The sequence below is a fragment of the Euphorbia lathyris genome, chromosome 6, assembly GCF_963576675.1.
Source record: "Euphorbia lathyris chromosome 6, ddEupLath1.1, whole genome shotgun sequence".
Lineage (NCBI taxonomy): Eukaryota > Viridiplantae > Streptophyta > Magnoliopsida > Malpighiales > Euphorbiaceae > Euphorbia > Euphorbia lathyris.
In genome coordinates, this window is record NC_088915.1 from 68,603,888 (window position 1) to 68,623,868 (window position 19,981).

The following is a 19,981-nucleotide window of genomic DNA, read 5'->3' on the forward strand; positions in this document are numbered from 1 at the left end:
CTTCTGAAAAATTGCATCTATAGTTGATTATTTTTTCTTTTCACCTAAACCAAAATAAACACCATTCTTAACTTTTTGTAATGCAAACACAACTTCTGGTATATTTTGTTCATGTTGTAGTAAGTATAGTTGTTTAAGGTGACCATTGCTTGAAAGGCCTCTTTTGACGATACATTTGCGACAACACAACTATCATCTAGCTCTGGATCATTTCCATCACCATTTTTCATTATTGACTGGATAATTTCTTCGTCGGTAAGCGATTCCATAACTGCATCATTCTCGCTAGGATAGTTCAAAAGATATTCGATGTCTATCACATTTCTATAGCATAAATTAGAAATGACATCACTTAATCCTTGGATATCTTCATCTAATTGACCAACTTCTAGTTCAGGAATATTAGCATCTTCTGAACGAATCTTGCAATTATTTGATTGATTTGTAATTATGCTAATGTGATAATTACAAATCAATCAAATAATATATTTCCTAAACAAGATAATTACATATCTAATGAATATTTATCAATAAATGAATAATTTATTAATTTATTGATAAATGATTTATCGATAAATAAATAATCTCGGTTAATGAATATTTTTTTTCCGGTCCCAATGATATGCATTTATAGAGGTTTTACTGTACATAGGGGAATTAATGTTTATTCCTTTTATTTCCTTTAGTTTCCTTTTCTTGATTCCTTTTCCCTTACCCTTTGTGAACCAAACGCCCTCTAAATGATAAAAAATTGCAATGGCAAAAACCCAATTATGTTGTCCTTCTCCTTGCCATCTGCGTTTTCTTCGTTTTCTTTTTCATCTATCACAAAACTCATTACTAACATGTAGTCTATTATGCTACCTCTTTCAATTCATATTGAATTAGTGCATTGGAGAGAGATGAGTTAAATGAGGAGAGAAGTGAGTTGAATCACAATTGTGAAGCGGATGAAATAGTAAGATGTGCCTGCTGTTCAGAGTTAGGTGGGCCTGTTGTTGTGATTTTTTTTTTTAAGAAAAAGTAATAGTTAAGAGAATAACATATATATCAAAATAATTTTGTATATTCTATGTATATCTATGGCAATGGTCTTAAATTTGAAAATAAAAACTTTATATATATATATAACGGTAACTTTTTAAATTTTTTAAAAATTTTTTTATAAATACCCAATTCATTTACACATACAAAAACACACCTAAAATATCACATTTTCCATATTTAGAAGTATGGATAAACGTCAATGTAGTAAAAAATTCTTGCAGAAAAATCAGTATTCCGATTCGCAACACCCTAATCATTTTCAAATGTCAAACCGAAATACGTCGAATATGCAAATATCTTCTAAGAGAGAATCTCCACAACCCGTGTTTCCTTAAAACATCTTGTATTTTATTCCGTTTCGTATTCTTGTGTTTTATTTCAATAAAAAATTATCGTTTGTGATATTTTTTTATTTTTGCAATTAATTATATTTTTAATTAACTATTTCGGTTCAAAATAATTATAGATATAATTGATATTTATTTTTTTAACCAATTTATATATTAATGGAATTATTTAGATTGAATGATGAAATAATTAGATTAATTGTTTGGTGGAAAGAAATAATAATTTATTTGGAATGTGTAAGAGTTTTATGACAAGTGGGTCCTACATAAAAAGTGATACAAATTGGTTTAATTGAAAGATAGTTAAGTGTATTAGATTTTTTTGAAAAAAATGGGTTTTTTTAGATATAATACAAAAGAGTTGTATCACCCATTGTGGTGCTCTTAGATTTATTCATATTCTTTATTAGATTTGTTCAGAAACAATTAAAGTGCTAGGAAATCTCAGTACATAAAGTGCAGTTTTTTTTATCTTGTTTAATAGTGTAATTTTTCAGCTTTCAAAATTAACTCTTTTGGATAACAGAAATATTGGCTTTCCAGTTGAAGGAAACCTATTGTTTCTAAGATGGGGTAAGCGATTCAAGCACGGCCGTGCCGGCGTTGGTCCTAATTTGAACAAGGCTCTAGATTCTTTTATAGAGCTGCCGAGCTTGGGGACACCTCTCCACATTGTAATTTGGGGATTTCTTACTTGCAAGGCTAACCTTCTTTTTCTTTCCATTTGCTGCTTTGGTATTGTTGAATTGTGCTAAATGTCGACTCAAATATGATTAATTGCAACTTATCGAATATCTACTGCAAATTATGAACTTGCGTCGATTTCAATTTAGCTATCACAGTTGCTTCTGAAAGAGAGCAGTAGTGGCCAGGACTTGCTTTTTCTTCAGGGAGTAGTTTACTTCCGCAATGGGAGAGAAAAATGAAAGAGCATACGGAAAAGGAACAGAGAAAAAAAGAGATGAATTGAGAGAAGATTAAACTCTTGGGTAGATGCTGATGGAGATTCAAAAAGAAAACGAAGGAGAAGCAGAAGCAGACGTGAAGGAGAAGGACAGTATAATTGAATCGTGATATTAGGTTTTTGCCTTTGTAATTTTTTTATTATTTAGTTATTTAACACTTTGTCCTGTTTTTAATGGCCTGGCATACCAAATAGGTGCTATGCCAGGCACATAGTAAATTGTCTCTAGTTGGGATGTCCATCCCCGGTACTGGACATGTCTCTATTTTTACTCAAAAAAAGAAGAAGCTTGAATTGCTTCCGTTTTCCAATTTCACGGTTCTCTTCTCTGATCATTTTGAATTTGCTACCTGAGCCTAGTTAGTGTCTGTAAATGTGCAATCACCTATTGCTTAATATCTTTCCAATAGTTGTAATCTCTTGGGCATCGATTTCGTGCTCTGTTCGAACCACCATAGGATACCGTCTAGTGAATTATTGAAAATCTTTCATTTTGGTATAGGTACAGGACTAAAAGCATTCTGTATGCCTTGTGTTTGTGTGTCTATATATAAATGCCAAGCATTCCACATTGTGTGTTTCCTTGCAAAACGAAGATGCTGCAGAGCAGTGATGAAGCAGCAGAATGTAACTTCGTTTTCATATGATAGATTTTATATTTGAATTTGTCTGATTATATATGATGATGAGATTAAGTAAAGTCTTTCTGTTTGGTTTAGCTTTTGGAATTCTGCTTCCAACTGAACTTTCAAATAAATAGTTTTGATGTTTTCTTGATCGGTTTGCATGTTTGTTTCGAGTATGTCAAATGTAATTTTTTGTTGAAGAACAAGTTATAGAGATGTCAAGTAACAATTTTTCTGTGAATTTCACCATTCATATGCTGACACTATTTGGTATGCCTCGAAAACTAATCCCTGGTTCCGAGCTTGGCATGAGCAGCTCATATGGTGGAACCCCTGCTCCACATCTGTTTTGTAAGGTTGGGTCCGCGTTTCTCTTTTCAATCTCCTTCTCAATTCTCTTCAACTCTATTGCAAAGTTGTAGAAAGCCTCGAGAATTTCCGGTTCACCTGACCATGTCGAAAGCTCTCTTCTATCACCAAGATACTCCTCCTTTTGTTCATGTGTCGATAGTATACTAATCACAGACATGTAATTTGTAGCCTGAAGCAGACTTGGCAACGATGACAAGTAGTGTTTTTCTGGATCCTTCAGGAAATTCTCGTATTCGAGATCATTTTCAATTGGCATGAGCTTTCGCATCAATGGTGGCCTTATTGGCACATATGCGCCGTACAGATACTGCCCAAAATTTACTGCTGCATGTTTAGCTGATACAATCCATATAATGGTGGTGAGTATATAAGTAAGATCATCCGGAGTAGAAAGTCGAGGCCACCATTTAGCTTGATGATGATCAGCATGACCAGAATTGATGCATTCTTTGTACCAATTTTGAAGCTCCGAGTCTGATATGATTTCACTTGTACTATTGTAGTAGTGATTCACATATGTGCCAACCAATTTCTCAATAGCAGACCATATAAGAAGCCCGTCTGATGCATACGGATAGTCTTCTATGATTAGTTTTATCCCACAGGGCTGTGTTGAGTCTGATATTGCCATTCCTCTGAACACACAAAATTGGAGTCAGTTAGCCCGAATCATTTTTTTGAATTGATAGATGAAACAATGCATTATCTGAAGTTTTGTGTCTTAGTTATGGTAAAAAAACCTTCTAAGCAAATCTGCAGGAAGGCCTTCCATATCGAAACGCCAGTTTCGATAGGCTGCAGAGCTGATATCCATACTATATTTTGCTGGGGCAAAAAAAGACTCGATGATTCCTCCAGCATTGATGAGAGATTCACGAGCTTCTGCATTTATATTTAGTGTGTATCGCATATGCGGATGTAGAAGCTTGTATATGGGATGCATTATGCTCAGCTGCCTATGTGCTGCTATAATGAATGGCTCTATACAAGCGTGTGTCTGCAACCTGTTTGGTTTCACGAAAACAAGTAGCTTTTGTGAAAAATGTAATCGTTATGCAATCGGTTATATTATATGCGTCTTAAAAAGCATACCAATGATGAACAAGTTGATGAACTCCAGCATCATTGGAAGAAACATGAGCTTTGGCGAGCTGCCAGAGCCAGTTTGAAGTGGCATCGGCAGGAGGGGTAAAGACTTGCTTTGCCGGATGGTTTGTATTAACTGATGGTAGACAGAGCTCGATTGCGACGGGCATGAGTGTCTCCAATGGAGTTAAAAAGAAAATAATTCGAGTTGCATATGCTTTTCGATCTCCAAGATTGTTTATTCGTTCAAGGAACGGAAGGTACACATCGTGATAATCTAGTATGAACAACTTTTTCTCTTCCAGTGCCTGAGAAATCAAAGATTAGAAGTCAGATTATGTAGCTAGCTAGCTATGATTAACAATGAACTACCTGTTGCACAGTCATTCCTTGAAGATGGCCTGTGATGTGTGCTTCGGTTATTGCAGATTCAAGAGGACCGTAGATGGATGGATTCAACTTACTCTGAGGCGGGAACACCTAAACAAACACGAGCATGATATTTAAAGCAGAGATGGTGAAGGAGAAGAAAACAGAGAAGGAAGAAATCAAATGAACCTGTAGCCTTTCTATGCTTAGGGGATTCATTCCCGCAAGTGCCAATCGGCCAAACTCGTCATCACGCAGGTAAAAAGAACCATCTCCTGCAAATTGAAAAGATTAGATTATCATTCTAACTACTTAATGCTTAGGGGGTTATAATGAAAAACATGAGTTGTATGAACTAGATTATCATTCTAACAAGATTAATGCTTACTTGAGATTGCCTCAGGGAGGTCGAATTTGAGGATTTCAGGCGATAGAAAGGGAAATTGTATTGACTTGGCTCCAAAACCGGAACCAGAACCAGTTGAATCTCTAGTTTTATAGAGACAATTGATTTCAGAAAATCTCTTTATAGAATCACAGCTGATGAATGGAATATTCGTCAGATAAGGAACTAAATTGTTTAGCTGCGACTTTAACTTTCCAGCTTCCAAAGCTTCCCTTTTTGAATCCTGAAATGCTTCATCTCTTGGCACATACATTGGCATAAATGCATTTGGTAGAGATTCTGTCTTCTCATCTGTCACATTCGATATATATATGAAAACTTAGGATTATGAAAGAAGAATCTTTTAATGAGTCTAAGTGTCCGTTTGTTTTTAATTTCGAAAGTGTTTTTTACCTTTTAAACATGAGACAAAAAATGTTAGTGCTTTTTACAGAAAAATCAACTAATATATGTTATCTATCGTTAACAGCTAACAACAGTAAACAGGAGCAGGTGAAACAAACGAACCTTAAATCAGATTAATGTAATCGGACATTACACTTCCAAATTCTACAATAAAAATTTGCAAATACTTTTTTCAGGTTTTTAAAAAGTTATAAAATAATTTCACAAGTTTTTCCCACAATGTGATAACATTGGTTTTTCAAAAGTATAGTATAGTATAGTACCTCAAGATTGCAAATATATTGTAGTTATACTTTGGATAACATTGGTTTTCCAACATTCTCAAAAATATGTTTTAAAGTTGTATTTCAAAAGTATAGTATAGTACCTCAAGATTGCAAATATATTGTAGTTATACTTTGGATATATGTCAGTATTGGTATTAATTTTGAAAATACTTCTACAATTTCTGAAAATAAAATAAAAATAAAAACATAAATATGAACACACAAGTAATCATATCATATATGGGCTCAATGGGAAATTCCCTTCTCAATGTTAGGTGGACCAGTCAAGAAAGATTTAGGGTTGTGATTTGATTCACGGGACTACAATTAAGGTAGCTACAAACGATTTCAGGTTGACAGCCGACTTGCTCCACTCATTGGCTGTCACTTAGAGCTCTAGCTCATATAGGACCCACAATTCAAATCACCTCTTAAAGAAAAAAATACATATTTTAGCTATATATTTTTCAATATTATTCTCCTTTTCTAACTTAGGCATCAGAGTGGGGTCATCAGTTCTCGGCTCCTCATTCTTTTTCTATCTTATCTCATGCACTAAAAGGACTTCTAAACGCTCATAACAAATTATCAGACATTAAGTTGGTGCGGTGAGCTGTGGATCAGAACGACCAACTTGTGATCCCTAATTCATTTGACATACCTTCGTCATCAAACCTACCACTAAGGAAAAGAACCTCTGCAGATAGCTATATAGTTCGGCATGTGCATGGAGGCCTGTTTGGGTTCAAGTCATATAAAAGGCGACACAATTTAAAGGTGTGGTTGGATTTTTAAACATGGGGATAAAAAAGACAAATATATTCAATTGAAAAAAATATCGAGACACTATTTAACGACGTAAATTCTAAACCGTCTGTAACTTAAAAAACTAGTGATGCTTTTTTACAAGCGTAGTTAATTTTTTAGAAATACCATCAAATAATAAAAAGCGTCGTTAAGTGACAATAATAGACGATATAAATATAAAAGTGTGGTTAAATTTTGACTTATGGAGACACATGTCAAAATGCATCATTACAAATGTGTCATAATAGACCACTTCTTTTTAGTATGTCTAAATCACCGGCGTCAGACGGCAAACTGCTGCACTTGCTGTGGTTGATAAAAAAATGTGAACTTGGTGACAAATCAACGACATCTTTTATGGCAATACTGGTGTTTTAATAACCAGTTTTATGCTAAAGAAGCATTACTGATTTTTTTTTTATTTAAACTAGATTCTAATATGGAATTTATCCTCAAATTAAGCATTGGGAGGGTGACTAACCAGTAGTATTGGGAGGGCGACCAGTTCGGCAACGTCTTGGATAGGGGCGATTTGGACCTCCAAAAATGAGTCTAGCATACTCAATATTTTTGTCTGGAATTCCCAAATCATTATACTTATCATACTCGTATACTCTATCTTTTAATCTCCTTATTCCATTTCCATTTCCTCTTTTTTGTTGCAGTTCCATTTCTCTTGCTTCCTTCAATCCTAATGGTGTCTCACAAGGTAAATATGCCTGTTATTTCCAAAACAAAATATATGTAATATGTTACCCATAAGTGGCGGAAGCAGAAACAAATATATATAAATTGACGGAAAAAATATATTTAGGAGGTTAATTGAAGAAAATATATAATCATTCCGTCTCAGATTCTGATTTCAATTTCGTTACAAATTAATGAAATAATCGACAAAAAGTAACATTTACTAACGGAATTTTTGTTGGCAGTTCTAATTTTATTTTATGGGATAAAGTCTAAATCATTTTTGAAGAAGTACAAATTTACCTTTACCTAAAGAAAAAATTATTTATGGTATTTTACTATTATTTGACTCGTTATTTAATATTACGGGAAACGATAATCTTTTAACGAGGTCTTTAATTCCATACCGAGAATCTTTTTGGCCTCACCTAAATCTTCATTATGAACCCTTGATTCATATGAGCATGCAGTTTCTCAATCTCCCTTTTATTCTATGAAGCTATGAACATAACATCAACATAAAGGATCCATTTGATAGCTTCTGCAAATATACATAGTGATCATATTTACTTATGGTGTACATATGCCCCATTATGTATTTACTCAAATCGTTTTTACGACTGCTTCGGTGATTGTTTCAATGCATATAACAATTTGTCCAACTTCCACAAGAAAGTTTCTTTACCAGCAACCTTACCCTTCTGGCTAAGCCATATATATTTGCTCCTCCAAGTCTTTTGTAAAATTGTTGTTTTTAGATCCCGATGAACTAGTTCCAAATCCAATTGTGCTACCATGTCCAACAATATTCTAATGGAGGTGTGTTTCACAACTGGAGAAAATGCTTCATTGTAATCAATTTCCTCATTTGAGCGTACCCTTCAGCCACCAAAGTTGCCTTGTAGAGAACATTAAACCTATCAGGAAATCCCTCTTGCATTGCAAACACCCATTTACATCCAATTGTCTTCTTTCCCTTTGGTAGACTTGTTAGCTTTTATGTCTGATTCATTTCAATGGACTACATCTCCTCATGTATATAATTCCTCCATCTTTCATAGTTTGAGCTTTGTACAGCCTCAAAATAAGAGGTAGGAATTTCTTCAACTGAAGATGCACAAGCCACTATATCTTTGTAACGAGCAGGTCTTTTTGTGTTTCTCTTTGGCTTTTTAATGTAATTGGCCTACATTGCTTTAGAGATTATTGTGCTAGAACCTCTTCTTCTTCATTTGATCCTTCTACTATAGGAATATCAAATTCCACAATTGTTGGGTCAATTCATCTACTTTTATCAGACTCCACCTGTTTGGATGTATCATCCACCTGATGTGGAGTACCATGTGTTTTCTTATTTGCTACCTTTTTCAATATGGTGGATTCATCAAAGCTAAGATACACGTTGAAGATTATCTTCTTGGACTACGAGCACCTAAACGATATCCTTTGACTCTAGATGAAATCCTTATAAAAATGACTCTTTTTGCCCTCGGATCCAACTTCGATTCCTTATCATGGAAATATGTAGTGGAATCAAACACATGTAAGGAATTATAATTTTTAGCTGGTTTTCCAAGCCATACATCTCATATGGTAATCAGTTTATGAGATGGCTTGCGTATGTTACAGCCTCAACCCAGAACCATCTTACCGAACCAACATTAGAATACATACATCAAACTTTCTCTAGTAGAGTTCGATTTATACGTCTTGCCACCCCATTATATTGTGGTGCATTTCCAACCATGGAGTATCGTAGAATTCCTTCATCTTGATAGAATTTGCTGAAAGTATCACCTTTTTATTCTCCACCATTGTCCGATCTAAGACTTTTGATATTTCTTCCTCTATGTGTTTCCATCCTCTTTTTCCATATTACGATAACTCTCAACACTTAATCCTTTGACTTCATAGTGTACACCTACACTCTTTTGGAGAATTCATAAAAAAGTGACATAATATGATTTACCTCCCACCTAAACTTTATTGGAAGGCCCCCATACATCTGAGTGAACATAATTTAGGAAACCATTGATATCATGGATTCCAGTGCCAAACTTCGTTATCGTCTACTTCCCTTTGATACAATGTTTGCAAAGATCCAATTTGCTGGTTTTGAAAACATTCAATAATCCTTGATTCACCAAAGCTTTTAAGAATTTTTCATTTGCATGCCCCAAGCGTGTTATGCCACAATCTGATTGCTTCTAGCTCATTGTCATCACTAGAAATTGTTTTTGCTGCTCCAATAATTGTACTACCTTTGTAATAATACAAATTATTGCTTATTTGGACTCATTTCATTGCTACAAGTGCACCAAAGGTGACCTTAATAGAATCTTCTTTGATAACAATACTGAAGCGCCTTTTTGCTTAGTACTCCCATAGAATTAAGATTCTTCATCATGCTCGGCATGTATTTGACATCTATTAAAGTTTTGATTTCTCCATCATGATTCCTTAACTAAATTGAACCAATTCCAGTTGTCTTACAAGGACTGTCGTTTGTTGTGTGAAAAACTTCACCATCTATTTCTTTGAAGTCAACGAATCAGTCCCGATTGGAACACATTTGGTGGCCCATGTCCAGAATTCATGCTTTTAAACCACTTGATGATGCCATATTTTTCAACGAAAAGCCTAAGTTGTCACCATACTCAACAACATTATAATATGCAACAACCTTCCTTTTACTAAATTTTTCTTTCAACTTGGGACAATCTTTCTTCCAGTGCCATTTTTCTCTGCAAAAAGAAAATTCATCTTTATCGACTCTAGATTTTGATCTCTCCTTCTTGTATTTAATTCTCTTCTGGAAATCACCTCTTATGACTAGTGATTCTGCTATGTCACTGCTACTTTATTTCCTAGTTCGTAGCTTTACTATCCAGCATGAACCTCCTTAAAAGACACTTTAGCTTTTCCATGAAGTAAGGTAGTTTCAAGAAATTTAAATTCATCAGAAAGTGAACCTAACAACATTAATGCTAAATCTTCATCTTCAAAATTCACATCCAAGTTCATCAAATCAGCAACAAGCTTATTAAAACTTGTGATGTGATTTTCATCATAGTACTAGATATATATAAGAAGATGAACCATCTTGTTTTCATATGAAGCTTTTTTTGACTGCTCTTCCTAAAAAACTTTCCCCCCCACAGTGCCTTCCATAACACACTCACAGAGATTTCTTTGTAGAATGCGTACTTCTGCTCTATAGAAAGACATGACCGAATTGTACCACACACCGAATGGTTTATTGTATTCCACTATTCTCATCAAAGTATTCTGACTTCTCTTCTTTAATGGAAGTATGTAGAGCCTGTTGACATAACGCATCCAAAACTTCATCTTGCCAAATCCCAAAATGACTCGTACCATCAAAGATATCCACTGTAATTATGTTATTCGATACACATGTTCTTGGTAAACTAGATGTTTTTGCCAATGTGGGACCTTGTGGCGTTTCACCAATCATCATCTCAGCTCAAATTGAAAAATCACCAATAATAATTTTCCTTAAATAGCTATACTAGAAAGATTCTCGGGCCATTGGTGGAGTCATAAATAGATTCACTTAAATACTAGCTTTCTTTGGCGATTGTTTGACAAAAAATTCCCTATGCACTTAAGAATATACATTATTTAATATTTTTCCAAAAGATTTTTTCAAACATTAGCTTTCAATTTATTGAATAGTCAAAGAAACACAGAGAAAAACTTTCCTGATGTGTTGACCGAGCAGTCTAACTGCGACACACATAACATACTTCATTTTTAAACCAATGCTCTAATACCAATTGTTGAAGAAATAACCAAAAATTAAAAAACTAAGGTATAAAACAAAGAGAGAGAACACCAAAATTTAACGAGTTTCGACCAATATTGCCTACGTCTCTAGACACTACCAAAACAATATATCACCGATGAGAAAATATTACAGTAAAAATGATGAAAGAAGAATACAACAGTCAAGCCTTAGAATTAGAGAAGGCAAATATTGTGGAATATATTTCCTTAGGCCTAACCCATTATATACTTTGATAACCCCCCCCCCCCCCCCCCCCCCCCCCCAAAAGTGTATTTAAGCAATGTGAAATTAAAGAAAAGCCAATTTTTCAATATTTAATGTCACATCAGACCTTCCAAGCGTTAATTATATCTAAAACATTTATTGTGTCACTAATACAATTACGAATAACCTATGAAAATACCAACGACATAGTCTATCACATATAAATTAATCATCAAAAACTGCCTAAAATGTTTACTATGTTATGAACACAACCACTTTGCAAAAATGCATAAAATTGGTCATTTTATGGACAAACTTGTTTGTAAGGTCTGATGTGACAATCAAGTAATGGTCAAACTAGTTCGTTCAAATTTTTTGTTAGGTATGAGTAAAATTAATCTTGCTTGAAATATTAGGGGTACAATTCTATCATTTCGTACGTCACAGATAAATATGTACTCTCCAAAAAATGATAAGAACAAGTTTGAACTTTATTTTTTATTTTATTTCTCCCTAGAGTCGGGGATCGACAGACACTATGTAACCCCATATCCTTCCATCCCTGCATGAATAATTAGGAAAAAGTCTTTCATCTCTTAGATTTTTTTTTGACAATAACTCTAGGTCCAAAGAGGCATAAAGTAAATTATTCGATTTCTCCATTTGAAAACTATGCATATTAAAAAAAGTTTGTACATTCTTTTTTCTCTATGAAAATTATTCTTCTGGCTTTATTTGATGCAAATTTTATAATTAAATTTTCATAATCAATTTCTTCTAATTTTTCTTGTTGGTGTTGTACTATTGGAAATTGTAATAAGTAGAAAATAGAAAGATGAAGAGACTAATATACCATGACTTAATTCATCCCTAACAACTTGTACTTGTCCAAAAAAGTCAATTTCCCCCTATACTTTTAAAATGTTCAATTTACCCCCTGAGCTTGTTTAAGTGACATGTTAACCCCCTAAATCCACATGGTGCAATAAGGAGAGATTTTAGAAAAGTTGAAATATGTACACTTTAAGAAAGTCTTGGGGGCTAATAGACACCTTTTAGAGATTCAATTGATTAGTTTAAGCAAATTCAGGGGGTAAATAGAAGTTTTTCAAAGTACATGTGACAGTTGACGCTTTTGGTTAAGTAAAGAGCTAAAGATATATTAAGACAACATACCATGCTTGTAACTTTCAATAAATGTTAGTAACATTTATCTGTATTTACATATATTTTTTTGGTAACTAGAGGAGGGTGGAGACCCAAAGAAACAAGAGAAAAAACTAAACAAAAAAATTAACGACCTACTCTATGCAAGTCTCGGCCGAGCCGATTCTCACGAAGAATATCCTAGAAGCCTACAGGAGGCACATCACACTCGTGATGGCCCAAATAAAACGACCCTATAAAATTCACTATCCAGTCAGCAGCCTGATTCGATTCTCGAAAAGAATGATCCAGACTCAGTTCCCCGGTCCCGATTCCTATACTCCTGACATCTTAGTAACAACCATGCCAGGGGGTGGTGCTTGCCAGTCTCCCTATTCATCATTGCCAAGACGGTCTGTGAGTCAAGTTCTACTTGAACCCTTGTATAAGCTCCTTCCTACGCTAAAGTGAGCCTAAAATAAAGCCCCGAGAGCTCGACTAACACTTCCTTGCATATGCCTAGATTCGCCATAAAGCCACATCTCTAATGTCCATGTTCATCTTTGATTAGCCCCCTACAGATGCTTGGCCTGAGTTCCCTTTGCTAGTTCCCTTTGCTAGTTCCCTTTGCTAGTCCATCCATATTCACCTTTACCCAAGACGGTTTTGGTGGGAGCTAGCGGATCCAAATGTTTCTCCTTTTAACACTCTCGACTGTAGCAAACAATGGTCACGCATTGATGACTTCGCTTGTGCAAGCAACTATGAACGTAGCCATGTATTTATATATTTTAAAGCTTAACTCTTAAAGCATCTCTTGAAGCATCTATGTCATTAGAAGATGATGTGTCATGCTAAAGATTTTCACAATTTTTTTCTATGTTTCCAACTCTTAAAGCCTCTCATGCATCCATATCATCAAAAGATGATGTGTCATTCTAAAATATTTCAAATAATAGTCAACATTAACACAATATTTATTGCCAATTAGTAGCCCATTAATTAAAATAATAAAAGAAAGTAAGAGTTACGAAAAAACACAAAGCGAAAATGAAATCTAAAAGTCACAAATAAAAATATATATGGTAGATCGCATTCCACGATTATATTCATTGGCCACCGAAAATCAAATATAAAAAATCAAAGTTCTCATCAACCTTTATATTTTCAATTAAAGAAAACTGATGGATATAGAAAAGGTGTGGACAACTGAAATCGAAAATGCAAATGTCTGAAAAATTATAGGAAATTGTTATGTTTCTGGAGGTAACTATTCGATTTTTTTTCATATGTATTAGTTATTTTGTTCTTAATTTTATTGTTATTTTTTATAAAACAATAGTTGTAATTTTTTAGAGATGAAATTCTATTTTTACTGTTACACAGGTTTCACAACTCTCACTACCTTATCCATGTTTTCTTTTTTACTTGTCTTTTATTTGTTCAAAATGATTAAAATAAAGATTTTGTACATTTTTGCATTCTTTTTGAGTATAGGTTGCTTGGTGTAATGATTTTAATTGTTAGCTCAAATTAAAATTTGGATTTTTGACTTTATATGAATTCAATTGTCTGGTTTAATTGAAGTTAGATTAATTTTTCAAATTCAGAATTTAGTGAAAGTCAACTATTTTTTTTTAATTTGGGTTTATCTAACTGATATGGATTGAATTTTTTATTTTTTATGCATTTTGGTACAAATAGATATGAAGTTTCATACAAAAGTTCTTCATTGAAGTTGGAGACATATTGAAGAAAATAATTAAAGAGGTATTGAAATATTAAACCTTAAAGTGAAGTTTATTTCAATTATAGATTATGTTTTGTCATGATTACATTTCTAAGTTCATTTCTCATTTTTTTAGTCATGAATTCTATATCATCTATCTATACTATATGTCACACCCGACCCAAATCGGCATCGGGTATGAATGGAAAATAGGATAACGAACGCTTGTCGGTCTGAAACACGAATCTATTTTCTAATAGATAAAAATTTATTTGGGACTACCTAAAGTTTATTTAATTATTTGGCTTGGACTCGATAATTCTATCAAGCTTCCTACGTATCCCGAACGTCTTTTAATATTTAAATCGGGAATCAAAGTCACGTAGTTCTACCTATTTTTAGGTAGTTCTCTTAACTTAGGTAGTTCTATTAATTTATGAACTCGTTTTAACTTATTCACACGTTGATTGACACGCTAACAACTTAATTGTATATTTCACTTTGTTACTATATAATTTATATATATAATCATTTTATCAAAACGAATCAAATTAAATAATTGTTTTATCAAACTAACCCATGAAAAAATAAACGTTTTATCAAACCAATTCGTAATCAAATAAACGTTTTATCAAACCAACTCGTAATCAATAAATTGCTTTAACAAACCAACTCGTAATCAAACAAACGTAAAATATCAAATATTCCAGCATTTTAAAAACATAATATAAAATTTGTGTGTGTGTGTGTCCATCCTCGAATTCCACCCGTGTAGCTTATCACAACATCAATAATCGAGATATCCCATTTATATCTCGCATTACCTAACGTTAGGACTACCAGCCGTGCACTCTGGCCATACCGCCCTTAGGTATGGTCTTACAACTACTAACCCTACCTCGGGCAATCCTACATGGACAAAACATTTTATTTATCTTTCAAACTATACAACTCATGAAAATCATCCAAAATAATAACAATCGCAATAACTATCTCAATCCAAAAACAATTCGTATAAGATCATCGAATTCATTTTCTCGACCAAAATTCTAAAATACCACGATAATAAATAATTATTCTTCAAATAATCAAAATCAAAGGTATATAAATATTTTAAACAATATATCTTAAACGATTTAATAAAATATATTCAAAACCACGTAAATCATTTAAAACTGAAACTTAATTTTATCTGTCACCCGAACATCTATTTTAGACCGAATATACATACCGTTAGACTCGTTTATTATCATAAGTCTATTTGAACTAATTTTATATTCAAATTCATGTATTCACGTACCAATTTTATATTTAACTTTATACCGACCTAATTGACAAATATCGGTATTACTCCTTCTAATTTTATAACTTATTTTAATTCGATAAATTACGTCACTTAATTATTATATAGAATTAAATTTTAAACTGACGTAGTTAATTCTGAATGACTATATTTTAAACTCGTGACGCTACTAAAAGCTTATTAATACCGAATTAAATTTTACTTCGGAAAAATCTAAAGGACAATTATCTAAAATTTATATTTTATTAGTAATTCGTAGACGCTAAATAAATCTATTAAAATTTGACAAGTACTAAAACCAGAATTACTCAAAATCATACTTAGAACATTTTTAAAAAATAATTTAGATTTAAAATACAATTACCGAAATATCATCGTCGGTCACCGAAATTAATCGGTGTAATCCGTTGATAGCTGATCCAAAACGTCGTCGTCGATCACCGACGTGATCCGTTGTCGGCTAAAACCGCTTTTTTCCAAACTTTTAACAAGAACTCTATTGTTTTTTTTAATTAATCAACCATTTTCTCCCTCTATAATAAATAAGATGAACCTCTTTAATTAAATTAAAGGTAATTCATATTTTCTTTTCAATAGAAAATGTGTCATTTGTATATACATTTTATAAATAAATTTTGACATGTGTTATTTTATTCTTTTAAAAATTCAATAAGTGGATTACCATTTTATAATGGTATGCCACGTTTTTTCTATTTAATTTTTTTAATAAACAAATATAAAATTTAGTTTTAATTGCAACATACACTTATTATATTATTAGGTATGTATAGGTGATTTGTAATTATAAATCTTAATCCTTTTAATTTATAACTTTTATAAAATTTACCCAAAACTTATAATTTGAACACATTAAAATTAAATTCAATAGTATAATTAATACTCTAAAAATCTATATCGAATAATTTTAGTCACAGACATGACACTATATATATAATAGCAGAAGCAGAGAGTATTTAGAAATGTGTTTAGAAGCTTTTTGGATGAATTGGCAATCTAAGAGCAAAGAGAATAAAATAACACATTATTTATTGTCAATTATTAACCCATTAATTAAACTAATAAAAGAAAGTAAGAGTTACATGAAGATGAACAAACACAAGATGAAGGAAATCCAAAAGTCACAAATAAACCTATATATATAAATCTTGATAGATAGTATTCCACTATTATATTCATTAGCCATCGAAAATCAAAGTCTTCATCGACCTTTGATTTTGATTATGTATTAGTTTTGTTTTTCACAGTCTTATAATATAATAGATAATTTTGTTCTTAGTTCAAATAATATAGTCTTATAATTTTGTTTTTACTTTATTAAGAGATTTAGATTTATTTAGGAGAAGTGTTCATTGATAAACTGTATTAATAGCATTTTCTTCAAAAATTTAGAGAATTTAGACTTTCATATCTGCAATTGAAGAAATCTGATGGAAATAGAAGAGACATGAACAACTGAAATCGGGAAAAACAAATGTGTCAAAAATTGCAGACAATCGTTATATTTTCGAAGGTAATTATTCGATTTCTTTTTTATATATATAGTTATTTTGTTCTCAATTGTGTTGCTCCACGCCTCTCGCTAAATTCTTTACATTTTTTCCTTTTATTTATAATTTTTTTTCAAATGACTAAAATAAAGATTTTGTATATTTGCATTTTTTAGTATAGGTTGCTAGGTGTAATTATTTCGATTGTTAACTCTAACTAAAATTTAGATTTTCGGATTTATATGAACTCAATTGCTAGGTTTAATTTGAGTTAGATTAATTTTCCAAATTCAGAATTTATTGAAATCCACTGTTTTTTTTTTATTTTGGGTTTATCTGACTCATATGGATTGATTTTTTTTATTTCTATTCATTTTGGTATGAATAGATATAAAATTTCACACAATAGTTGTTCATTGAAGTTAGAAACATATTGAATAAAATAATTAAAGAGGTATTAAAACATTATACTTACAATGAAGTTTATTTCAATTATAAATCATGTTTTTTCATGATTACCATTCTAAGTTCATTTCTCATTTTTTAGTCATGGATTTTGCATTATTATTATTAAGAAGTTAAGTGTTTTTGCCCAATCATTTAGACAGAGAGATTTTAAGCGTCAAATACACTTCATAAGATGTTTATTCTTGAAGCAATTTGGATTATACTAAATATAAACCCAAAACGAAGGTAAATAAAAATAATTTTTGATGCTGAAAATACTAAAATGTACATCCATTATGGGCTATTCAGACAATTGCTTTTGTAACACTGGCTTTTAAGGTTATTAACCATTATATTGAGGTTTGTACAAAATTGTTAGTATTTCAAGAGTTTTTATTAGTTATTTTTATGTAAGAAGTTTCTCTGATAAACCAATGTATCAAGTTGGTATTTTTTGAAGGAGAACAAAAAGATCTTTCTACGTTATTAAATTAGTGATTTAGTAATTAAGTTTTTACAACAGTTTCATGTGTACCATAAATGATAATAAGTTAAATTATAACATCTTCCTATATTCACTTCTATCTTCAATTCTTAAAATTTATTAATTAAAATTTTGATTTATTTCATATGAAAATTATTAATTGGGTCGTCACATCCCTTTTTCATTTATTGTCTCTTGATATAACTTTTTAAGTATATTGATATTGATGTGTGTGATATAGATATAGGCCATATGCAATCTCGTACTACTTTTAGAATCAAATTAGGGTTAATTACAAAAAACTACCCTGTGGTTTCGCCGATTTGCGATGTGGTACCTGTGGTATTTTTTGTTGCAAACACCTCCCTGTGGTTGTCACCGTTAGCAAAATCAAGGCAAATGGATGGAAACTGTTAAAATGATGACGTGGCAGAGGGGTAATTTGGGAAAAACGAATTTTATTTTATTTTTAATTATTTTTCTTTCTCCCCCTCTTCTCTCCATCTTCTTCATCTTCTTCTTCCATTGTTCTTCATCTTCTTCTTCCTCCTCCTCCTCTCTTTTCTTCTTCCTCTTCCTCTCTTTTCTTCTTCTTCTTCCTCCTCTATCTCTTCTTCTTCCTTTTTTTTCTTTTTTCTTTTTCTATTTTTTTTTAAATTCTAGAAATTCCAGAATTCTGGAAATTTCCAGAATTCTGGAAAATTTCCAGAATGCTGGAAAATTTCCAGACATTAACGTCTGGAATTCTAGATGTTGAAGAACGTTTGGAATTTCCAGACGCGATATCACGTCTGGAAATTCCAGACGTTCTTCAACGTCTGGAATTCCAGACGTTAATGTCTGGAATTTCCAGACGTTGAAGAACGTCTGGAATTTCCAGACGTGATGATGAATCACGTCTGGAAATTCCAGACGTTCTTCAATGTTTGGAATTTCCAAACGTTCATTGCGAATTTCAGAATTTTCTAAAAAAAAAAAAGAAGAAGAAGAAGAATAAAGGAGAAGAGAGGAGGAAGGAGAAGAAGAAGAAGAAGAAGAAATGAGGAGGAAGAACAACAAACAATGGAAGAAATGAGGAGGAGAGAGAGAAGGAAGAAGGAGGTCAACTATAAAAGTAAAAAAAAACAAGTCAAATTTTTTTTTGCCCCTTTGATTTAACAGAATTTTTACCGTTGCCTTGATTTTGCTAACGGTGACAACCACAGGGAGGTGTTTGCAACAAAAAATACCACATGTACCACATCGCAAATCGGCGAAACCACATGGTAGTTTTTTGTAATTAACCCATCAAATTATAATGATTTGTTTTAATTTTTTTTATTCATGGATTTGATACTTCTCCCAATGAAAATCATAATTGTTGTTCATTTGATCTTAGGTTTTACATAACTGCATTCACTGCATTCTTGCTCAATTGATATACCGCTAATTCAAACATGTTGACATTATGAAAAATCTATTCATAGTAGTATTTATTTATATCAATAAACGTGATGCTTGGATTCTATAAAAATTTTAAATATAAAATATAAGTATGTTGTTATTGCTTTATTGTTATAAATATATTTATTTTATTACATATTTATTTTTTGATATGTACTTTTTATTTTCTATATATATATATATATTATATTAAAACAGTGTCAAAAAATAATAACATTTTTTATAATATTTCAGAAATTATTATTATTATTATTATTATGAACTCAAAATGAAGGTAAGTTAAAATAAATTTTGATGCTCGAAAATCTAATATATGAATTAATTATGGGATATTGAGACAATTTCTTTTGCACCACTGACCTTTATAGTTATTAACCATTATATTATGGTTTATACGAAATTGTTAGTATTTCAAGAGTTTTTATTAGTAATCTTTATGTAAAAAATTGATGCGATAAACCAATATATCAAATTGATATTTTTTGAAAGGGAACAAAAAGACCTTCATACTTTAGTAAATTAGT

General features: G+C 32.0%; 1 protein-coding gene across 1 annotated transcript; it reads right to left on the reverse strand.

Moving 5' to 3' along the window:
• Positions 1–3,234: 3,234 nt before the first annotated feature.
• LOC136234226 (lipoxygenase 3, chloroplastic-like) lies at positions 3,235–5,500 on the reverse strand. The gene is made up of 6 exons (XM_066024018.1): positions 5,200–5,500; positions 5,001–5,086; positions 4,815–4,922; positions 4,449–4,750; positions 4,097–4,360; positions 3,235–3,991 (listed from the first exon to the last, which is right to left on the reverse strand). The coding sequence occupies exons 1-6, from the start codon at positions 5,474–5,476 to the stop codon at positions 3,235–3,237; spliced, it is 1,794 nt and encodes a 597-aa protein (XP_065880090.1). The 5' UTR covers positions 5,477–5,500.
• Positions 5,501–19,981: the final 14,481 nt, after the last annotated feature.